Raw genomic sequence first — 18,616 nt, forward strand, 5'->3', positions numbered from 1 at the left:
AATTGGAACCTGGAAACAAAGTAAATTTCGAAATATGATGCATCTGTGCCTCTCTCTCTCTCTGTCTCTCCCTCTCTCTCCCTCTCTCTCTCTCTCTCATTCTCTCCCTCTCTCTCTCTCTCTCTCTCTCTCCCTCTCTCTCTCTCTCTCTCTCTCAAACTTTTCACTTGCCCTGTCAAAACCATTGCGGTGTGGTGTCAGTCGTGAGTCCTGAATGACATCATCATAATGAGCCCATAATGGTGTAATGCGGCTTCAAATCACCCTGTCTCGTTTGAAACCCACCTGGCCCTTAATGACAAATGACACAGAAAATCAGTACACTATTCTGTGAAAAATGACTTCAGGAGTGAGTCATCAGTTGAAGCGAGCCGTGTTCAATCTTAACAACAATCAGGGCTCAGTTTTAAAAAAGCATTGGCCTGTTATGTTTTTTACACAGGTAGTGATAGAACAAATGTTTGAGATCTCTTGCTATCATGACTTATTTCGATGTCTTTGCCAACCAGGGGCATTTTGGATGTCCTACATTATTATAACTAGGGCCATTGTTTAAATCCACAGGGCCTGGGTAAAAATCTAAACAGATGGGCACTTCTGCTTCAGCATGCAACATTTTTAAATTAGCTGTCATGTCAGAATTAACTAATTAATTAGACAAGAAAAAAATAAGTATACATGTAATTTAACAATTAAATTCAAACAGCCTATTACCATAATGTAAACGTCACTAAAAGGATCATAGGAAATTTTGTTTAGGTTTAGTTTGCTCACTTAAAGGGTTAGTTCACCCTTTGGCTGAAGGAAGATAGTCATATACACACTGCCTTCAGGGTGACTAAATTATGGGATCATTTTCATTTTTGGGTGAACTAACTCTTTAATCCCACCAGTAAATTATAATAAATAATAAGTAAGCTAACTGATTGATCCACGGCATACAATTGTTACATGATATTAAAGCTCCAGGGCGTAACTTTTTTGAGTTAAAAATTATCCAAAATAAAATTGAGCAAGTACATAACCAGCCAGTGTTCAAAACTATCTGCTTGCCGTAGCTCGATTCAAAACGGTAGGCTTATAATAATGTTTTTAATTCCAGTGGTACTAGTGGATTTCCGTGGGAAATTCAACATGTCTTTGCGTCATTACGTCACATCTGTGTACACATTAAGAAGGTGTCTCGGCTAGTAGACTATATTGCGTGTGAGGATGTTGGAAGTGGAGATTTATAGCCTTTTCTCACAGCACTTGATATAATTAAACGTATTAATTTGATGGCGGATCCAGAAAGGTTCAAACGACAATCACCAGTGACAACTGGAGATTCACCCGTAGTAAACAACAAAAGATATCGGAGTGGCTACAGAAAAAAAGAGACTGCAACCGTGCCCATGCAAAAACAAGGATAAATATCGGAAGGGCATTAATGCTGATGTTGATAACATTAACAATTTGAGAACAAAGTATAATTTGCAGGGTTTGACGTGATATGATAAGCGATCGTTAGATTTAATCAGCGCGATTTACAGCAATGCTTTTTCCCCTTAGTAGGTCAGAACAAAAGTGGAAGTTACTTACATGTTCAGAAGACATTTTCCAGTGAAAATTCTTTCAAAAAATATAATCTGTGATTCTGAATGACAGTTTCCACACCGAGGCACAACCCACGTAAAGTTGGTAATTCTGCGATTAACTGCAATTGCAGATTTCGAACAGAGATGACGACAAAGAGGAAAAACTACAGACTGCAGCTTTGAGTAAAAGAATGTTTTGATTTTGTAGATTAGGCTCACTATTGGCAGAGCCCGTCTACAGAGAGCCTGTTCACTCCCTATTAAGTCCTATTGTACCGAATTTGGGTTGTAGTTCCACCAGAGTTCCACTGGGGGCGATCGCCCATGAGTGCAAAATGAATGGGAGTCTAGACGGCTAGACAGCTAGACTGCTAAATTTGTCTCTTTCAACCGATTGCCGTTGAGAAATCTCAGATTTGATTGTAGGTTTTGCAAGTTCAACATGGGTTATAGGTCGAAAGTTGAATGAATGAGTATTTATGTCCTTTCGATTTCTTACAGGTTGAGTTGTTGTTGCCCATTACACCCTAGCATTCTGCTAATGGACGCTGATTGATCAATGAAGGACTGATTACGACCAGAGATACCGCTTGATGGCATCGTGGCATCCGAAGCGGGACCAGAATGTGTGTGTGTATTTTTGGCGTGGTCTTAAAACAACAAAACAAAAACTCTTCTAGCACGTGTATTTACCTGTGTCAGCGGTGTTGTCGATGCCTCGAGAGAAAAGAAAGTGCAGAGCGCGAAAGCACCAAAGTGACTGAAGGATTGCCGTAAAGCAGTTCTCTGGTGGTACGATGTGTATGACGTCATTGACATTTTAAAATACTTTTTAAAACAAATAAGTTACTCTAAAAAATCTAACACCCAGCAGTCAGTGATTTCTTTGCATCTCCTTTCGAATACAACATTCAAATTACTAGACAAAAAATGATATCCTGAGAAAAGTGCATTTTGAGGGTTAGCTCCATAGACCTCCATTCATTCTGCACGCGTCCTGTGAGCGCCCTAATATGGAGCAAGAGTGGAACTGCAACCAGTTCAGAACCCGGAAGTTTACTGCCAGTGAAATTTGCCCCTTATTAGACATTTTCTGCTATTAGGGTAGAGAGACCAGAATAAAACACACAATTTTATAGAATTTTACCAATCTTAGAAAAATCTTAGTTTGTATCATTAGGCAAGAAGTGAAAAAACATGGGTTTCCTCATAGAAGAATTTGGGATTAAATGGGTTAATGCCTGCTGCCATCGTGTGGCTTATCAACGATACTTTCTGATGGCTGTTTCAGCTGATAGGGGTCGCTAGAGGTTTAGTTTCATTTAAACGCGATCACAGACGAGCAAGCACCAGCACACAATCAACCGCCATTAAAAATCAGAAGGAGAAGAGAGCACAAAAAACAAGAAGGAGAAGAACATGTGATATACAGGTGCTGGTCATATAATTAGAATATCATCCAAAAGTTGATTTATTTCAAGAATTCAACTTAACAGGTGAAACTAATATATTATATAGACTCACTCATTACATGCAAAGTGAGATATTTCAAGCCTTTATTTGTTATAATTTTGATGATTATGGCTTACAGCTTATGAAACCCACAAAATCAAAATCCCAGAAAATTTGAATATTACATGAAATCACACAGTAATTACACAGGAATACAATGGTCATTGAACCAGGTTTTGGTTCTTTTAACAGGTGCAAATCCTGCTGGAAAATGAAGGAAGCATCTCCATAAAGCTTGTCTGCTGAAGGAAGCATGAAGTGCTCTGAAAATGTCCTGGTAGACGGCTGCGTTGAGTGGACAGCACAGTGGAACAACTCCAGCTGATGACATGGCTCCCCAAACCGACACAGACTGTGGAAACTTCACACTGGACTTCAAGCATCTTGGATTGTGTGCCTCTCCGTTCTTCCTCCAGACTCTGGGACCTTGGTTTCCAAATGAGATGCAAAATTTGCTCTCATCAGAAAAGAGGACTTTGGTCCACTGTGCTTTATTAAATCCAGAGTCAACGCAGCCGTCTACCAGGACATTTTCAGAGCACTTCATGCTTCCTTCAGCAGACAAGCTTTATGGAGATGCTTCCTTCATTTTCCAGCAGGATTTGCACCTGTTAAAAGAACCAAAACCTGGTTCAATGACCATTGTATTCCTGTGTAATTACTGTGTGATTTCATGTAATATTCAAATTTTCTGGGATTTTGATTTTGTGGGTTTCATAAGCTGTAAGCCATAATCATCAAACTTATAACAAATAAAGGCTTGAAATATCTCACTTTGCATGTAATGAGTGAGTCTATATAATATATTAGTTTCACCTGTTAAGTTGAATTCTTGAAATAAATCAACTTTTGGATGATATTCTAATTATATGACCAGCACCTGTATGATTGTAAAAGGTATGATGAGGAAAGAAAGGAATTGATATCGTATTTAAATGAAAGAGGGAAGGTTAATAAAGATTTGCCATATTTGTTAGGTTATGATTTTAATAAAGATAGAGTAGGATATAGAATACTAATAGAATATATATATATAGTACTGGATTAAGTGAAAGGATTTAAATATAGAATAACGATGCTTTGGACTATTCCAGATTTTATAGTCCAGTCTGGAGGAGCTGAACACGCAGCGCCAGGTGGGCTATATGGGAGATGGAATGAGATGGAGCACCAAAATAATTAAATAAGGATGGATATTTGAGAAGAAAGCAAAAGAAATAATAATAATAGGAAAAATCTGACCATAAAAAATCATGACTGCACAACAGCAAAGGTAGGTGGCGATATGCACTAAGAATGCAACGCGACAAAAAACGAAAGAAGAAGAAGGAGGAGGAGGAGGAGAAGAAGAAGAGAGCACAATAGCAGCGCAACGCACACAGTGACGCAGATATGGTGGTGCAAATAAAAGTCGAATACTGGTAAGTGTTTTCACACCAGATGTATTCGTAAATTATCTGAAATGTTGAGTGATTTACCAGCTTTTTTATCTCTACTGGGGTAAAATATCTTCAGATATGTGATAGATTAACCAGCTCATGCAGATTGCCAGATCTGCTATCTGTGTTATCACAACACGGTTCATGATCCCCGTCTCCGTTGTGTGTTTATAGTAGAGATGGAGAAATTATTGTTTCTTTTCTCTGATTGTTTCGGGGAAAGATTCGAAGCATCAAGAGTGTTGCAAACAGTGCCATCTTGTGGCAGGTCAAATTTACAGCAGCCATGAGCGCAGCTCCGTTGTTTTATCCATTAAGCACAAATAAAAGCCTGGCGACGCTAACTATTCAGTTTTTTGATAATATAATTCCCATATTAAAGTATAAACTAAGTTCACATAAACTAAATGTAACAATTATAATAATATTACCAACAGAGTTGTTTGATGCAAGTAAAGGGTGCTCTAATTATTTGTTTTTTTTATACTGTTTATATGGCAATATATATGAGCATGTAACATATGACATAAGGTATAGGTTTCAAAAAGTGGTGAGGACAATATCGACTGTGAGAAAAACCCATATTGCTCCGTGACGTGTCAACGCACGGTCGCTTTGGCCAGGTGGTATTATTATTTATAGTAGGGCTGTCAATCGATTAAAAATTTTAATCTAATTAATTACATACTCTGTAATTAATTCATCTAAATTAATCGCATACACAATCTTACAATGTTTACATGGTACCATTTCTGGTAAGCTACGTTTTTATTATTATTGCTTGACACAAATTTCACAATTTCAATTTAATTTAATTTTTGTGATTTGATGCAATATTGACTCATTTGGATAAATATTAGGAAGGCTACACAAGATAGGCAATCATTTTTCTCAAGAAAAAAAAATCTCACCCAATGCTGTAAAAATACAGAGAGCCATATCAGCTGGTAGTATTTAAGGTTAAAAATAGCTCAAATTAAATATAATGCGTGTTTATTACAAATAACAACTTTGATAAAAGTAAAAATATAATCCATACGTAATATAGTAGCAGGCTACATACATTTTGAAAAATACTCTCTATAGCTCTTTTTTTATAGCCAACTATAACATGCTATATGGTCATGAAATGGCTTTCCTGAGGTAACTTAGGGCTAAATGTTGTGAGACATAATTGTTCTCCAGCTGTTTTATTGACCTCTTTTCGCGGTTGAAAAACACTGATTGATCGAGGAATATACATTTCGGTAAGTTTTAGGCTGCCCTACTGTATCTTTCAACATTGGTCATTCGTGTTTATTTACTATTAGCTAGAGATGATCGGTTCACGTGCCGCTATAGGGATCCGTCATTTCACATTTACAAGCGCCAAAACGGTATTGTTTGATTTTCGTAATAAAATTAACAGAATCTGAGAGCTGAGATTTTTTTAATATCATAAGTAGCCTAACGTGCTCTGTCTTGTCTGTTTCCGTGTCCTCTCTTTGGTGCGCGATTTTTCTGTGCCTGAGAAAATGGTTGTGTGACGTGAGAGCGCGTGAAAAGTTACAACACACACACACACACAAGCGCGCTTTCTCTCAGACACACTCGCCGACTCACGCACACACTCCTGGATGCTTTGGATTGATGTGGTACTTTAGAGTTTGACGAACTCCGTTTGTTATAAGTAAATGTTCCAAACAATGATCCAAGCAGCGCGTTCTTGTCTCCCTCTTTCTTTTTACACGAATGCTAGAACGGCTCCGCAAAGGTCAAAACGGAATGGATTAATCTGCGTTATTTTTTTTAACGCGTTATTTCTTCTCAGATTAATTAATCGAAATTAACGCGTTATTTTGACAGCCCTAATTTATAGCATAGGGGGCAGAACGCTTTAGATTCTAGAGAGCGTTTGATTGACATTCAAAACGAGAAACCGACGCTGCAGGCTGCAGATAACGTTACACAAACCATAAAAAAAACAGTGCGTGCTTTACCGTTTTGAATATCAATCCTGCTAAACACTTCCTTTATTCCACTCCACTCATGTTAATATTTAAATATTTGCCAAGGAACACTCATGTAAGATGACGTAACATAACAGCAGCCTTTTATCTGTACCGTTTTGACTGCTTTGCTCTCTGTTTTGCTATTATTCTCGTGCACTGACTCGTTCACCAAGCTGAACAGCCAATCAGAGTTCTCTCTCTCACCGACGCCGATTCAACATGTCGAATCGGCTGTTACAAAGCCGACGAGGACCAATTTCAACCGACAGTGTGGCGTAACCAAGGGGGTAATCCATCAGCCGGAAGTTGAAGCTGCCTCCGGGGGCCGCCATTGTAGCTGGCCATCACCTGCTGTTAGCATCCCATTGACTCCCATTCATTTTGGCGTCACTTTGACAGCGAAGAACTTTACATCTGAGGTGTCCAAAGACTCCATTTGTCCATTATTTATTTCTAAAGAAACACGACAATGTATAAAAGGCTCCATTACTTTGTATCTTACGTTATGGCCCCGTAGAAGCCATTCTTGTAAAAATAGGCTAAAAATTGCGTCATAACCACGCGACTTTATGTCGCACAATAGAGACATTACCGTATAGACAGGAGGAGAGGCTCGCACAGTCTCGCAGGCAGTCTTTTACTGTCTAAAGTCAGCCCATGGCATAGATAGAGTCCATAAAAGCAACGCGACAAAATATTTAAACAACGTTTTTGAGGAATTGGAAATAATTCGATATGTGGCAAGTGAATACATATAAAGTAACATTTATCCACGAACTTTAAATTATTTATCTACTACTACACTTACGGGGGATGGGGAAATTAATTATCAGGAAATTATACAGGCAATGGAAGAAGAAAAAAAACATCTCAATGTCTATCGCGGTTAACGTTGTTCCTTTATTTATTTACACATCTACGCTTGAAGATGAATGTGATCCCGTTCGGAAGCCATATGTACAAAATGCCTACATAACGTGAAATAAAGAAAAACGGTTTTGTTCAAGTGTTTGTGACCGTGATTTATTAGCCAAAACTACATGATTTTACACCTAGCTCACAATTCTTTATATATTGGAATATTATATGGTCATGTAATATTGAATGGATACGAAAATGACTCGAGGGGACATTATTATATGGTTCCTGGGCTCATACTAAGAAGTATTTTTTGGATGGGTTATTATTCTGTTTGATGTAGAAGGAAACGAAAAAGAAGGGAAAAAATTATTTGCATATGTGCCTATATTTGAATCATTTTGAATAATTTTGGAAGATTGTGCTGTAGCCTACATGCATTTATTTATCTGTTATGTTTGATTGTATTATGTGTGTGTGTGTACTAGCCAAATATTTAAATCTAATGGATATATACATAAACATGTTCAAAATAAACTAAACTAACTAACTAAAATTACTAGAACTGCAGATAGGCTACTCAAACGATTACAATCCTAAAGTAGGCTATTTTAAAGTCGATTTTAGCCACTTCTTTTATCATGTCATATTGTAATTATATAGCGTAATATGTTATATTAAATTAATTATTATAACCACGTCCATGGGGCTGCTTTGACAGGGTCAACCACACACACCCACACTACTCTTAAAATGTTACTGTTATTAAACTGCACATATCTGTCTATATTGTTCATACTGCATACCCATGTGTTCTGCTCATAATGCTACTGTTAATACACTTCAAATATCCTTGGCACAGCTACTAGAAGATTTACAACTGTCAGTCAGGTTGCTCACGTGACATTTACGTCATCAAGCTCAGTTTGAGCCTGCGCAGAACGCTTGGCTATCAGGAAGTGAGTACCCATCCATAATCTCAAGCGACTCGGAACAAAAACTGTATTTCCGCAGTTACATTTTAGAGTAACTTTAATTATTGATATGGAAAAACATGTATTAATGTGCCACATATTAAAAAATATATATATTGGAAAACATTTGAATGTTTGAATTACGGAAAAAGTACATTTTATATGGTTGACAACACAGAGATATGACACAATAACTGAACTATGAGGAAAGTTATGTGCAACTTTCTATTAAGGTGTATGAGCTCGATTACTATCTCCAGTAAGTGATCACTGTGTTAGTTATGGTATTCCGACTCAGACTTTTTTTCCTTTGTTCAAGTCTGTTCGTTGTCAGACAAAATCTCTCACACTAGTTACCATGCATAGTCAGTTTGCCTGGAAAAAAATGTCTGTTGAGAAGCATCATTCCAGTCAGATTATGTCTCCTCTTCACTCTTTTGTGTTGCAGTGGTGGATGAGGGTACGAGCCCCGCTATCAGGAGCTCAAGCATGTCGTCACTGCTGAGTTCACTGATGCGGATGTGAGTGGCTTCGTCGGCCGGCAAGGTATGTTGCAGATTTATGACCATGCTGTGATTTCCATTCATTAAAAAAATGATTGTCAGCAAACATCAGCCCTTCTGATTCTCTTTTGCAGGAAGCTTTGAGATTGAGATCAATGGACAACTGATTTTCTCAAAGATGGAAACCAGTGGCTTCCCCTATGAGGATGATGTGAGTAAATATCTCGCTACTGGACTGGCTTTTCAACTGTAAAATGTTAATGGTTTTTCCATGTGTGTGCTTACATCTCTCCTTTATCTCATCCACAAGATTATGAATGCTATCCAAAAAGCCTACGATGGCCAGCCGGTGGAGAAGATCACCAAGAGCCAGCCTCCTTGTGTCATCCTCTAATGTTTCACCTCTTAACCCTTCCCTTTTGCCTCTCAAGACACCTGAATCACTCCTCACGGAAGTCTAATATCTCAAGATTTTGAACGGTTCTGTTTTAAAAAGGAAAGTTTAAGCATCTAGAGAGAGCATGATCCTTAAATGTCCCCTTCTCTTCACTCCTCCTGTCTGGTTGCTGGACATAAATGATTATCATAACTCTAAAGTGAGAAGTTATGGTATGAGGCCTGCGGTCTGTGCTTCCTTTAAGCAGGAGGAGTGAGACGGGGGGACTGTGAGGAGGAGGCCAATGGAAGGGTTAAATGGATGGTTCACCCAAAAATGAAAATTCTGTGATTTTTCTAACCCTCATGATGTTCCAAACCAGTTTGATTTTCTTTCTTCTGTTGAACACAGAAGAAGATATTTAAAGAATGTTGGTTAACAGACAGTTGATGGACCCCATTGACTTCCATAGTTGTTCAGCAGTAGAAATAAACTCAAACTGGTTTGGAACAACATGAGGGTGAGAAAAATCACCGAATTTTCATTTTCATCAAAAATAAATTGAAAAATTATAACTAATAATTTGAGTGACCTATCCCTTTAATGTTTTTTTGTTAAAGCCACATTGCCTACTGGAGTCACTGTTCATCTGCTTTTTTTTATTTTTTTTTATGTGTAATGATAAACTAATGAACTAAAACAACTGCTGTAAGAAGGAAACGCCTAACGCTTGGGTGTGTGAGTGCATAAATTGTCATTTTGTCAATTTGTCAAATTGTCAAAGTGTCCCTTTATGTCCACCAACATATAATCAGCATGAAGTGATCATAAATAAATGAATTTAATATTGGTGAGTACTTGAAATGTTTATTTAAAATACTGTAGGGTGTATATTAGACCAATTTTTCTTGGTGTCAAAGCTCTTGTGATTGCCTCTTGCAAGCATTTTGTGCAGTAGTTGTTTTATCATTATTATCAATGTAGTGTGTTAGAATTCATTATCTTTAAATTAAACCAAATAGCTGTTTAAGGGCATTTATATGACCTGCAGACACTGCCGCATGATGACCTTTGTGTTTTTAGAAACTACTGAACACCATGTTTATGACACAGCATGGTAATATTGTTAATTTAAATAAACTGCAATAGGAAATTCCATTCAGGAGTGGGTAGTTTTTCTGTCTTTGATTAAGGTGGTAGATCAAACCTAATTCAATGTAGTGCTGTGGGGTGGGACTTTCTATTTGTGGTTGAGGACTGGGATGTTTAGCTGCTTGTTTCACTTTTATTTTTTTTACATTTAAATTTTTGTGAGTTCTGGTTTGAAGTTCTTTTTTCTTTTAAAATGTGACAATAAAGTAAGCTTTTCGTTTAAAACAGCTGTTTGTATATCAAAATTAGTGCTGTCAAATCAATTAATTGCATTTAACATAAGTTTGTATTTATATAATGTGTGTGTGTGTGTGTGTGTGTGTGTGTGTGTGTGTGTGTGTGTGTGTGTGTGTGTGTGTGTGTGTGTGTGTGTGTGTGTGTGTGTGTGTGTGTGTGTGAAATGTGTACACATTTATGCATGCGTCTGTGTATACACACACACATATATATATATAAATAATTATTTTAAACAAACTTTTATGTTAGATGCGATTAATCGATTTGACTGTACTAATCAAAATGCATATTAAATATAAATGTAAACCTTGTAACACACTTTAACTTTCAATGCTGCATACCTTGCTGAAATGGGCTTAAACCATAAATGGCTTTCTGGTCAGGCTGGAAGACCAGTTTACCAACCAGAAAGCTGGCTTAAAACAGTCACAGTCTGTAAACCCAGTTAGTATGGTTACTATGTTTTCGTTGTTGTTCAGCAGTATTTAAGTGTTTCAGTGTACTCAACATATAAATAATAATAAACGTATGCACCTGTTCACATTTTGAAAGGCGATAAGCAGTTACGGGCCTTTGGAAACTGTAGGCGTGTCAAACAGGTGGAGGTGAGCAGGGTGTAGTCGACCGTCCTGACGCAGCTGTGTCCAGGGGGAAGTGTGCAGTGTTGTTTTTGGTCTCCTCGAACAACCAGGTAGCCGTCATTAACTCAACAAGTCAGAATCTAAAGACAAGAATCATGGTGGTGAAGATAAAAGTAGAATACTGGTAAGCTCATTTACACTGCGTACATGTCTTTAAAGGAGGCTATTGGATTTTAAACCCGAACAAGCTTATTTCAATGCGAATACATTGGTATGTGTTTTGTTTTTTGTCTCAAAAAGCGTGATCCATGACATCCCCAGCGTGGTTTATGCTCCAAAATGTTCAAATAAAGCAGGCTACTATAGCCTATTTTGTTTTCTAAATTTAATAATTCATTATCGTGTTAATTGTTCTTGTGTCCCAGTTCAATTTGTCATAGCAATGATTCATGAAAACGGTTAAAACCTAAATATAATTTTTTATTCATATTAAACAATGCTTAAAATGAATTTGCATAATGGAAAACGAGTCAATTGTTTATCACTCAACAACCACACGGACCGTGAATGAATCGTTCAGAAGTTGTGGACCGGGTGGAAAAGTTGATTGACATCGCTGATGTGGAAAACCCGGTTTAAGTGATTGTGTGTGGTAACTGAAAAAGCCGGTTACACTGGCAGAAATGACTGCGCAAATTTTGAACGAAAAATAAAAAATACTGCTCTTTACCCCACCAGCGGTGGATGAGGCTACGCGCCTCGCTTCTTGGAGCTGAAGCGAGTCATCAACGCGAAGTTTCCTGATACGAAGGTGGATGGCTTCGTGGGCAGGAGAGGTCGAGTACACTGTGTCCTTCTGATATCATACATACTCATCATTTCCTCTAGTCCGTGTGTTTTACAAACTAGTTTTTTAACTAGGGTATTTAAATGGATTGTTCACCCAAAAATGAAAATTAGGCTATATCATTTTCTCTCCCTCAAGTTGTTCCAAACCTGTTTGAGTTTCTTTTTCTGTTGAACACAAAAGAAAATATTTTGAAGAATGCTGGTTACCAGACAGTTGATGGATCCCATTGACTTCCATAGTTGTGTTCAGCAGAAGAAAACAACTTTTAGAAAAATAAATTGAAAGAATGATGACAAATAGCCTAATTTGAATGAACTATCCCTTTAATGTTTTTTTTGTTGTTGTTGTTAAAGCCACATTACCTACTGGAGTCACTGTTCATCTGCTTTTTGTTTTGGGTTTTTTTTTATTAAAAAAACACCTAAAGCTTAGTTTGTGAGTGCATAAATTGATAGTTCACCCCAAAAGATCTCAGCCATAGTTGCTCCAAACCTGCATGAATTTCTTTCTTCTGCTGAGCACAAAAGAAGGTATTTTGAAGATGATTTGTAACCAAACAGTGCATGGGACCCCATTGACTTCCATAGTAATTTTTCCCCCATGTGGAAGTCAATGGGGTCCATCAACTGTTTTGTTACCCATATTCTTCAAAATATTCTTCTTTAAATCTTAAATTCCTCCTCATTAATAATAGACAGTAACAGTGTCACCTGTCTGTGGCCAGTATATTAACATACACTCTCTTTCCTTTTCCCTGTAGGAAGTTTTGAGATCGAGATCAATGAACATCTGGTCTTCTCAAAGCTAGAAACGGGTGGTTTCCCTTATGATGAGGATGTAAGCATCAGTTTAATAATAGTTATTATTCATAATAATAATAATAGTTTGTAAAGCACAGTGCATCTTAAAAATTAGAGAGACTTTTTTTTTAGTGCAAGTGCCTTGGCTTTTTTTCACTCTCATTTTTATGATTGAGACCCAACTAAAGAGCACCTTCTGGGGCCATTTATACGAGGTCCTTCCAGCATTCAGCGTTTCAAGATGTTTCCCTTTGACACTTTGAATCCTTTGACTTGATGTGTGCTATTGAGTTAAATGACATTTATATGATAAGTAAATTTTTTGGGCCTGCAATTTCAGTGTGCGTAAATTATCTTTCTTTGGTCATTTAATGTTATTTTGTTGTCCTGCACCTGAGCCCCTTTTTTATATGATGATGAGTACCTTTTGAAGCCAATAATTTTCAAGTTTGCTTTGAATAGATGGATAGATTTTTAGTAGTCCCCGAGAGGAAATTTGTTTTTACTGTACATGCGTACATAACACAAACACACATAACATGTTCAATTATCGACATATCATAATACAATCAAAAATTATCATTGACATCACAAAGAGAGCATAACTTATGTATCAGTGTCTGATTTCCTATATATTTACAGGTTCAAAACTCTTACTATACCTGGCCTTTCTACACATCAGTAACCTATACCTATGGCCAGAAGGCAGGGGGATCAAATATTTATAGAGTGGGTGGTCTGGATCGTTTAAGATTTTTTTGTGCCTTTCGTTACATGAATGTTGAGACACTATCTGATAAATTAGGGGTAGGGATACCAAAAATATGACTTGCTAAATAAGTTATATTTACGTAAGTGTTCTTGTTGGTAACTGTTAGCATATGAGAAAAAAACAAATGGCACCATAAATAAGGACTGGCTCAATAATACTGTGATACAAAAGAAAAAGATGAGGCAAAACAGACAAGTGTCTTAGTTTACGAATAGCTGTCAGCCGGGGTTGACAGCACTTGTAATCCCCTAGAGTTTGCTGGTTGAAGTTGAAATTTTGATCCAAATTAATGCCGAGATAATTGAAATCTTCCACCCTTTCAACTATCTCTCCGTTAAAGGTAATGCTAGAAGCATGAGTCTGTGTTTTTGGGTAGCTTAAGACCAGTTCCTTAAGGCGATGATACACATGGTAACTTTTTGAGCAATGTTGCTGGGCAATCTTGCTGAGCGATTGTTGCTTGGGCACTTTCCCATTGAAAATGGACAATAAATTTATATCTGATATATTTAGATCAGTCGTGGGCCCTATGTCTCATCTGGTTGCCCGTTGACGGTAACATTGCTCTGCAACAATCCTAAAAAAGTTGCCCTGTGTATCATCACCTCAGTCTTTGAAATATTGAGGTGCAGAAAGTTATCCTCACACCACGTACTAAAATGTGATATAGAACGTTGATAGTCCAAAAAAGAGTCATTGTCCTTATTAAGCAGAGCAAGAATGGCTGTATCGTAATGAGTAAAGACATTAAAAACGTAGGATAATCCTTTTACATTTTTATCATGTAAATGTGTTTCTTTAAGACAATAACACAAACTGAATTATGAGAACGTGTAGTCACCAAAAATGTGAAACAAATCAATAGATTGCAGCTCTGCACACTCATGGCCATTCACTCAACTAACTCCATGAGGCTGGGCTGCGAACAGTCTCATCTATGATGAACATTGGTGCCTGCTTTTCCGGCACTATCCTATGTGCAGTTCAGCAGAATGGAATATTTGTTTTACAAACATTAATCAAAAGATTTTAAGACATTGAAAAACAAAGTTAGCCTTCATATTTAAGTGTTGTGTTTTTTGTTGTTTTTTCTCCTAAATTTCCGTTGTCCAATTCCTACAGATTATGGAGGCCATTGTTAAAGCTAAGGATGGCAAGCCTGAGAAGATCTCCAGAAACCGTAAAGAGTGCATCATCCTCTAATGCTCATTACCGTCTCAGCAGAGATGAGCTCCCATCCTCTGTCATCCACATGAGCATCTTATTGGTCCATTGCTGAAAATGCCTTATTTGTTTTGAAAATCTTCCCTTCACTGTCTCCTTTATGGCTCTAGTTTTGTGGACATAAATGATTGCTGTAGCTTAAAGTTCAAAAGTTATGGTATGAGGCTTCAGTCCAAAAAATGATAAACCGAAGTTGAGTAATAAAGAGGATAGTGAAGAGAACAGTGACCCAACTTTTTTTTTTTTCATTTGACAGCCAGAATAATGTTGCAGGTATAAGAATAAGACTAGACATGCATGATATCTCATAAATCAAATGATTACTTATATTGGAGTAGAATATCAAAGATAATGTTATTAGAATTAACTATAGTGAAATAGACCAAAAATGGGGTAGAGGGCGGTTAGTAAGATTGCTTGATTATTTGGGGGGGGGGTGTCCTACCGAAACTGATGAGTGAGCACTGTAAAACTCATATTTTGTTTCTTTATTGCATGGGATTCTTTATTGCTATATTTTGCTTTACTTCAAAAACATAAGAACTTTTTTTCAAGCATTGGATCAACAGTAAATTAAGTTTAGTTTATGTTAATCAAAAAATATGTTTTACAGTGTAGCTCAAAGGTATTTGGCTCATCATTTTAGATTTATAAAATGATTTCTGTGGTCCATGTAATGCATAAATAAATAGTTTGTGAAAATATTTGTAGATTGTTTTTGGTTTGTCACATTATCTAAAATATAACTCTTGTTAAACCACTTTGCTTTAGGCTAGTGAATTTATAGTACATTTCATAAACGTTATATTTGCATTCGACTTGGGGTAGCAGAAAATTCTTTTATTGAAACCCTTCAGTTTGTAAACGTTTTTCACCAGCAGTAGAGGGCGTTTTCCATTTCTGTTCAGTATATTTGCTATCATATTAGTCTCTGTACATGCATTAACAAAAAGGAGGCGAAACTGTTTAAATGGAGCCATTTATAATGTTAAAAACGCAATAAAGTTTTCTTATACTTACAAATAAAATATTTTTTTTGTACTAGCAATCATTTGCAGTGAAGCATTTCAGAAGATTCAGTTGTGTATACTATGAAAATTGTGCATCAAACAAAAAATAATGAAGTAAGGTGATTAAGCTCAGAGTCAATATAACAAATTCTCAGCTTTTGTAAGGAAAAACACACATAAAACCCTGACACAAACATTCATTATATCAAAGCGTCAAATGTAATGGTGCTTACGTGCTTATTAAGGAAAAGATAATGTGAGGAAAATTCAGAGAGGGGAGTTTTCAACACTGCACTGTAATTTTCAAAATGCAAATTCTGTAAACGCCCTTAAAGCAGCCGGTGATAGTTTGTGTGTGTGTCTGTGTGGTTATCACAGAACAGTCAATCTTTATCATAAAATGCCAGAGACTGCAGAAGAGACACACCTACACATACACACATGTGCTGTTCAATATAACGTGCAGTATAGCATGAACGCTGGGGAATAATATCATTCAAACACTTTAGTCTAAGGCACTTTGGTGTTATTGTGAAGAGCAGAGATGCTCTCAAGAGCAAGAATACTAAATAACAGTGTAAACTAATACCTCTGACAATGAAAATTCAATTAATGAATTACTTTAATAATAAACAGTATATTATGCATACATTTCTCATTCAAAAGGCAAATGTTGAGCCTGTTGATGTAAAACAGTTTTGATTTTTGCCAAGAATTTACTATATGGTAAAACATTTGGTTAAATTTGTCTCAGTTACATCTATGTTGTCAGTGTATCTTTGATAATAACTATGAATTGAAACAAAATATTTTAAAAAAGACGAATCTAATCAAATCGTGCATTTCAATTCAAATTTTAAACGAACTGAATCATTGCTAGAGCAAATATTTACAATCCTATTAAACAGCTTTGTTCAGTAACTGGCAAATAGAAAATGTCAACTTTTGTGTCTAAAATTAAACTACAAGTAACAAAAACCGGCTTTAGCATTCTCACACACACACACACACACACACACACACATGAAGAGTCTCTCCTGGCTCTGACTGGCTCAGTAATCATGCAGGGCGCTTGGCTTGAGTTACTGTTGTTCACAGGTCATGTGATGCTCTTCTCTGGAGATGCTGTTATTCCATCCCTTAATAGGTCTCATAACTGCTGGATTGAGCATTAATTACTCATGTACTCCTGAAAGGTCTCTAGCTACATGAATGCTTACATCATTTATGTGTTGTCAGTGGACTGTAATCGTTGCCTGATGTTCCCAGTGAAAAGGTGCTGTCACAAAGGCGTGTATTCCTCCCCATGGGTTTTTAAGGATCCATAATAATTGCAGGGATAGATCTGTCCAATCCTGCTCATGAAGAGCCACCTTTCTGCAGAGTTCTGCTCCAACCTGCTTAGAAGTGTTTAGCAATCTCGAAGACCTTCATTAGCTGGTTGAGATGTTTAATTAGGGTTAGAGTTAAACTCTGCAGGAAGGTGGCTCTTTCCAGAAGCAGGGTCTGTGTATTGGATCAACCCGCCTTGCTCAGGCCAAAGTGGGAATGATCCTAGAAGATGTCAGAAGTGCTCGGTTTTCTCAGTCTATGTCACTTGGGATTGAAACCTCAAACTTTCTAATGGCAGACCAAGACCCTTGACCACTGAGCTTCCGCCATCTCCATGTTTCAGGTAATGTGTCACAGTCAGTCACATTAGTTATTGTTTTGTCTTTAAATATTAAAAATGTTAGTTGTTTTGTATATAAATTGAATGTTTGTGTCTGAAAGCTCATGTAAATGTGAGTGCAGTGGTAAAGGGTCTTAGGTGTGTGGATGTTGAGTCATTCTCATTTATCAGGAAACAGCGCCATTTTTTTAGCATAATAGTTACTTTCGAGAAATAATTTCCCAGGCCTAGTGGACCAGGGTTGTAATCGCCATAAATCGCATAGTGGGCGGTTCCCCCAATTCAGATTTTTTCCCACAATCCTAAATATTATTTCAATCCTTTCATAGATTTAAAATTAATGTCATTTAAATATACATGAGTAAATTCACACATTGTAATTTAGGAAATTTTATTGAAAATCAATATTTTTGTACTTTGTGTGAAAAATTAGTAAAACACTGATCACTGTGATTTTTTTTTCTTATAACAGAACTGAAATATTAAGGTTGATGAGGGCCATGTAATTGTAATGGAAGTCTGTTTCAACCAAAAACATTTGATGCCCCCACATAATTTGTCAGAAAGATTAATGTCGTTCTATTTCAAGGGGGGAAATGTCACAGAATTGTGAGCTGGGGAGTGAGTAGTAAAGACAAAATCTGCATTTTCAAAAAATGCATAAAACATTTGAAAAATTTAACTCATATATACTGTAGTCAACATTTGAAGTGGATCAAAAAAGTTAATCAAGTTGTCCTAAGACAAGAACGAGTATTGTTCAAAATTCATGTATAACTTTGATGAAAGGTTTTGATCCACTTCAAATGTTGACTACTGTACATATGAATTAAATTTTTCAAATGTCTTATGCATTTTTTGAAAATGCAGATTTTGTCTTTACTACTCACTTTCAAGCTCTTAATTTTATATACAGTATATATATATATATATATATATATATATATATATATATATATATATATATAGTGTATAAAATGTATACTGTATATGTATATAAATATAAGTATATTATATTTTTAAATATATTAATAAATAATTATATATAAATGGGGGAGGGGGGAACACATTCACACATGTAATGTGAT

At 36.5% G+C, this 18,616-nt stretch overlaps 2 protein-coding genes across 3 annotated transcripts; both read left to right on the forward strand.

The window, feature by feature from the left end:
• Positions 1-2,911: 2,911 nt before the first annotated feature.
• On the forward strand, positions 2,912-10,607 carry selenow2a (selenoprotein W, 2a). Of its 2 annotated transcripts, none has more exons than XM_077212236.1 (5): positions 2,912-3,986; positions 4,184-4,510; positions 8,800-8,897; positions 8,989-9,065; positions 9,165-10,607. In XM_077212236.1, the coding sequence occupies exons 2-5, from the start codon at positions 4,482-4,484 to the stop codon at positions 9,246-9,248; spliced, it is 288 nt and encodes a 95-aa protein (XP_077068351.1). In that variant the 5' UTR covers positions 2,912-3,986; positions 4,184-4,481; the 3' UTR covers positions 9,249-10,607. The 2 variants fall into 2 exon arrangements, with proteins under 2 accessions (XP_077068351.1, XP_077068350.1); XM_077212235.1 differs by having other exon boundaries at positions 2,934-2,985; positions 4,429-4,510.
• Positions 10,608-11,043: 436 nt separating this feature from the next.
• selenow2b (selenoprotein W, 2b) lies at positions 11,044-15,874 on the forward strand. Its single transcript, XM_077212237.1, has 4 exons — positions 11,044-11,384; positions 11,939-12,036; positions 12,811-12,887; positions 14,745-15,874. The coding sequence occupies exons 1-4, from the start codon at positions 11,356-11,358 to the stop codon at positions 14,823-14,825; spliced, it is 285 nt and encodes a 94-aa protein (XP_077068352.1). The 5' UTR covers positions 11,044-11,355; the 3' UTR covers positions 14,826-15,874.
• Positions 15,875-18,616: the final 2,742 nt, after the last annotated feature.

The sequence above is a fragment of the Siphateles boraxobius genome, unplaced genomic scaffold (assembly GCF_051911475.1).
Source record: "Siphateles boraxobius isolate OS27281-9 unplaced genomic scaffold, OSU_SipBor_1 66, whole genome shotgun sequence".
In the NCBI taxonomy this organism is placed as follows: Eukaryota; Metazoa; Chordata; class Actinopteri; order Cypriniformes; family Leuciscidae; genus Siphateles; species Siphateles boraxobius.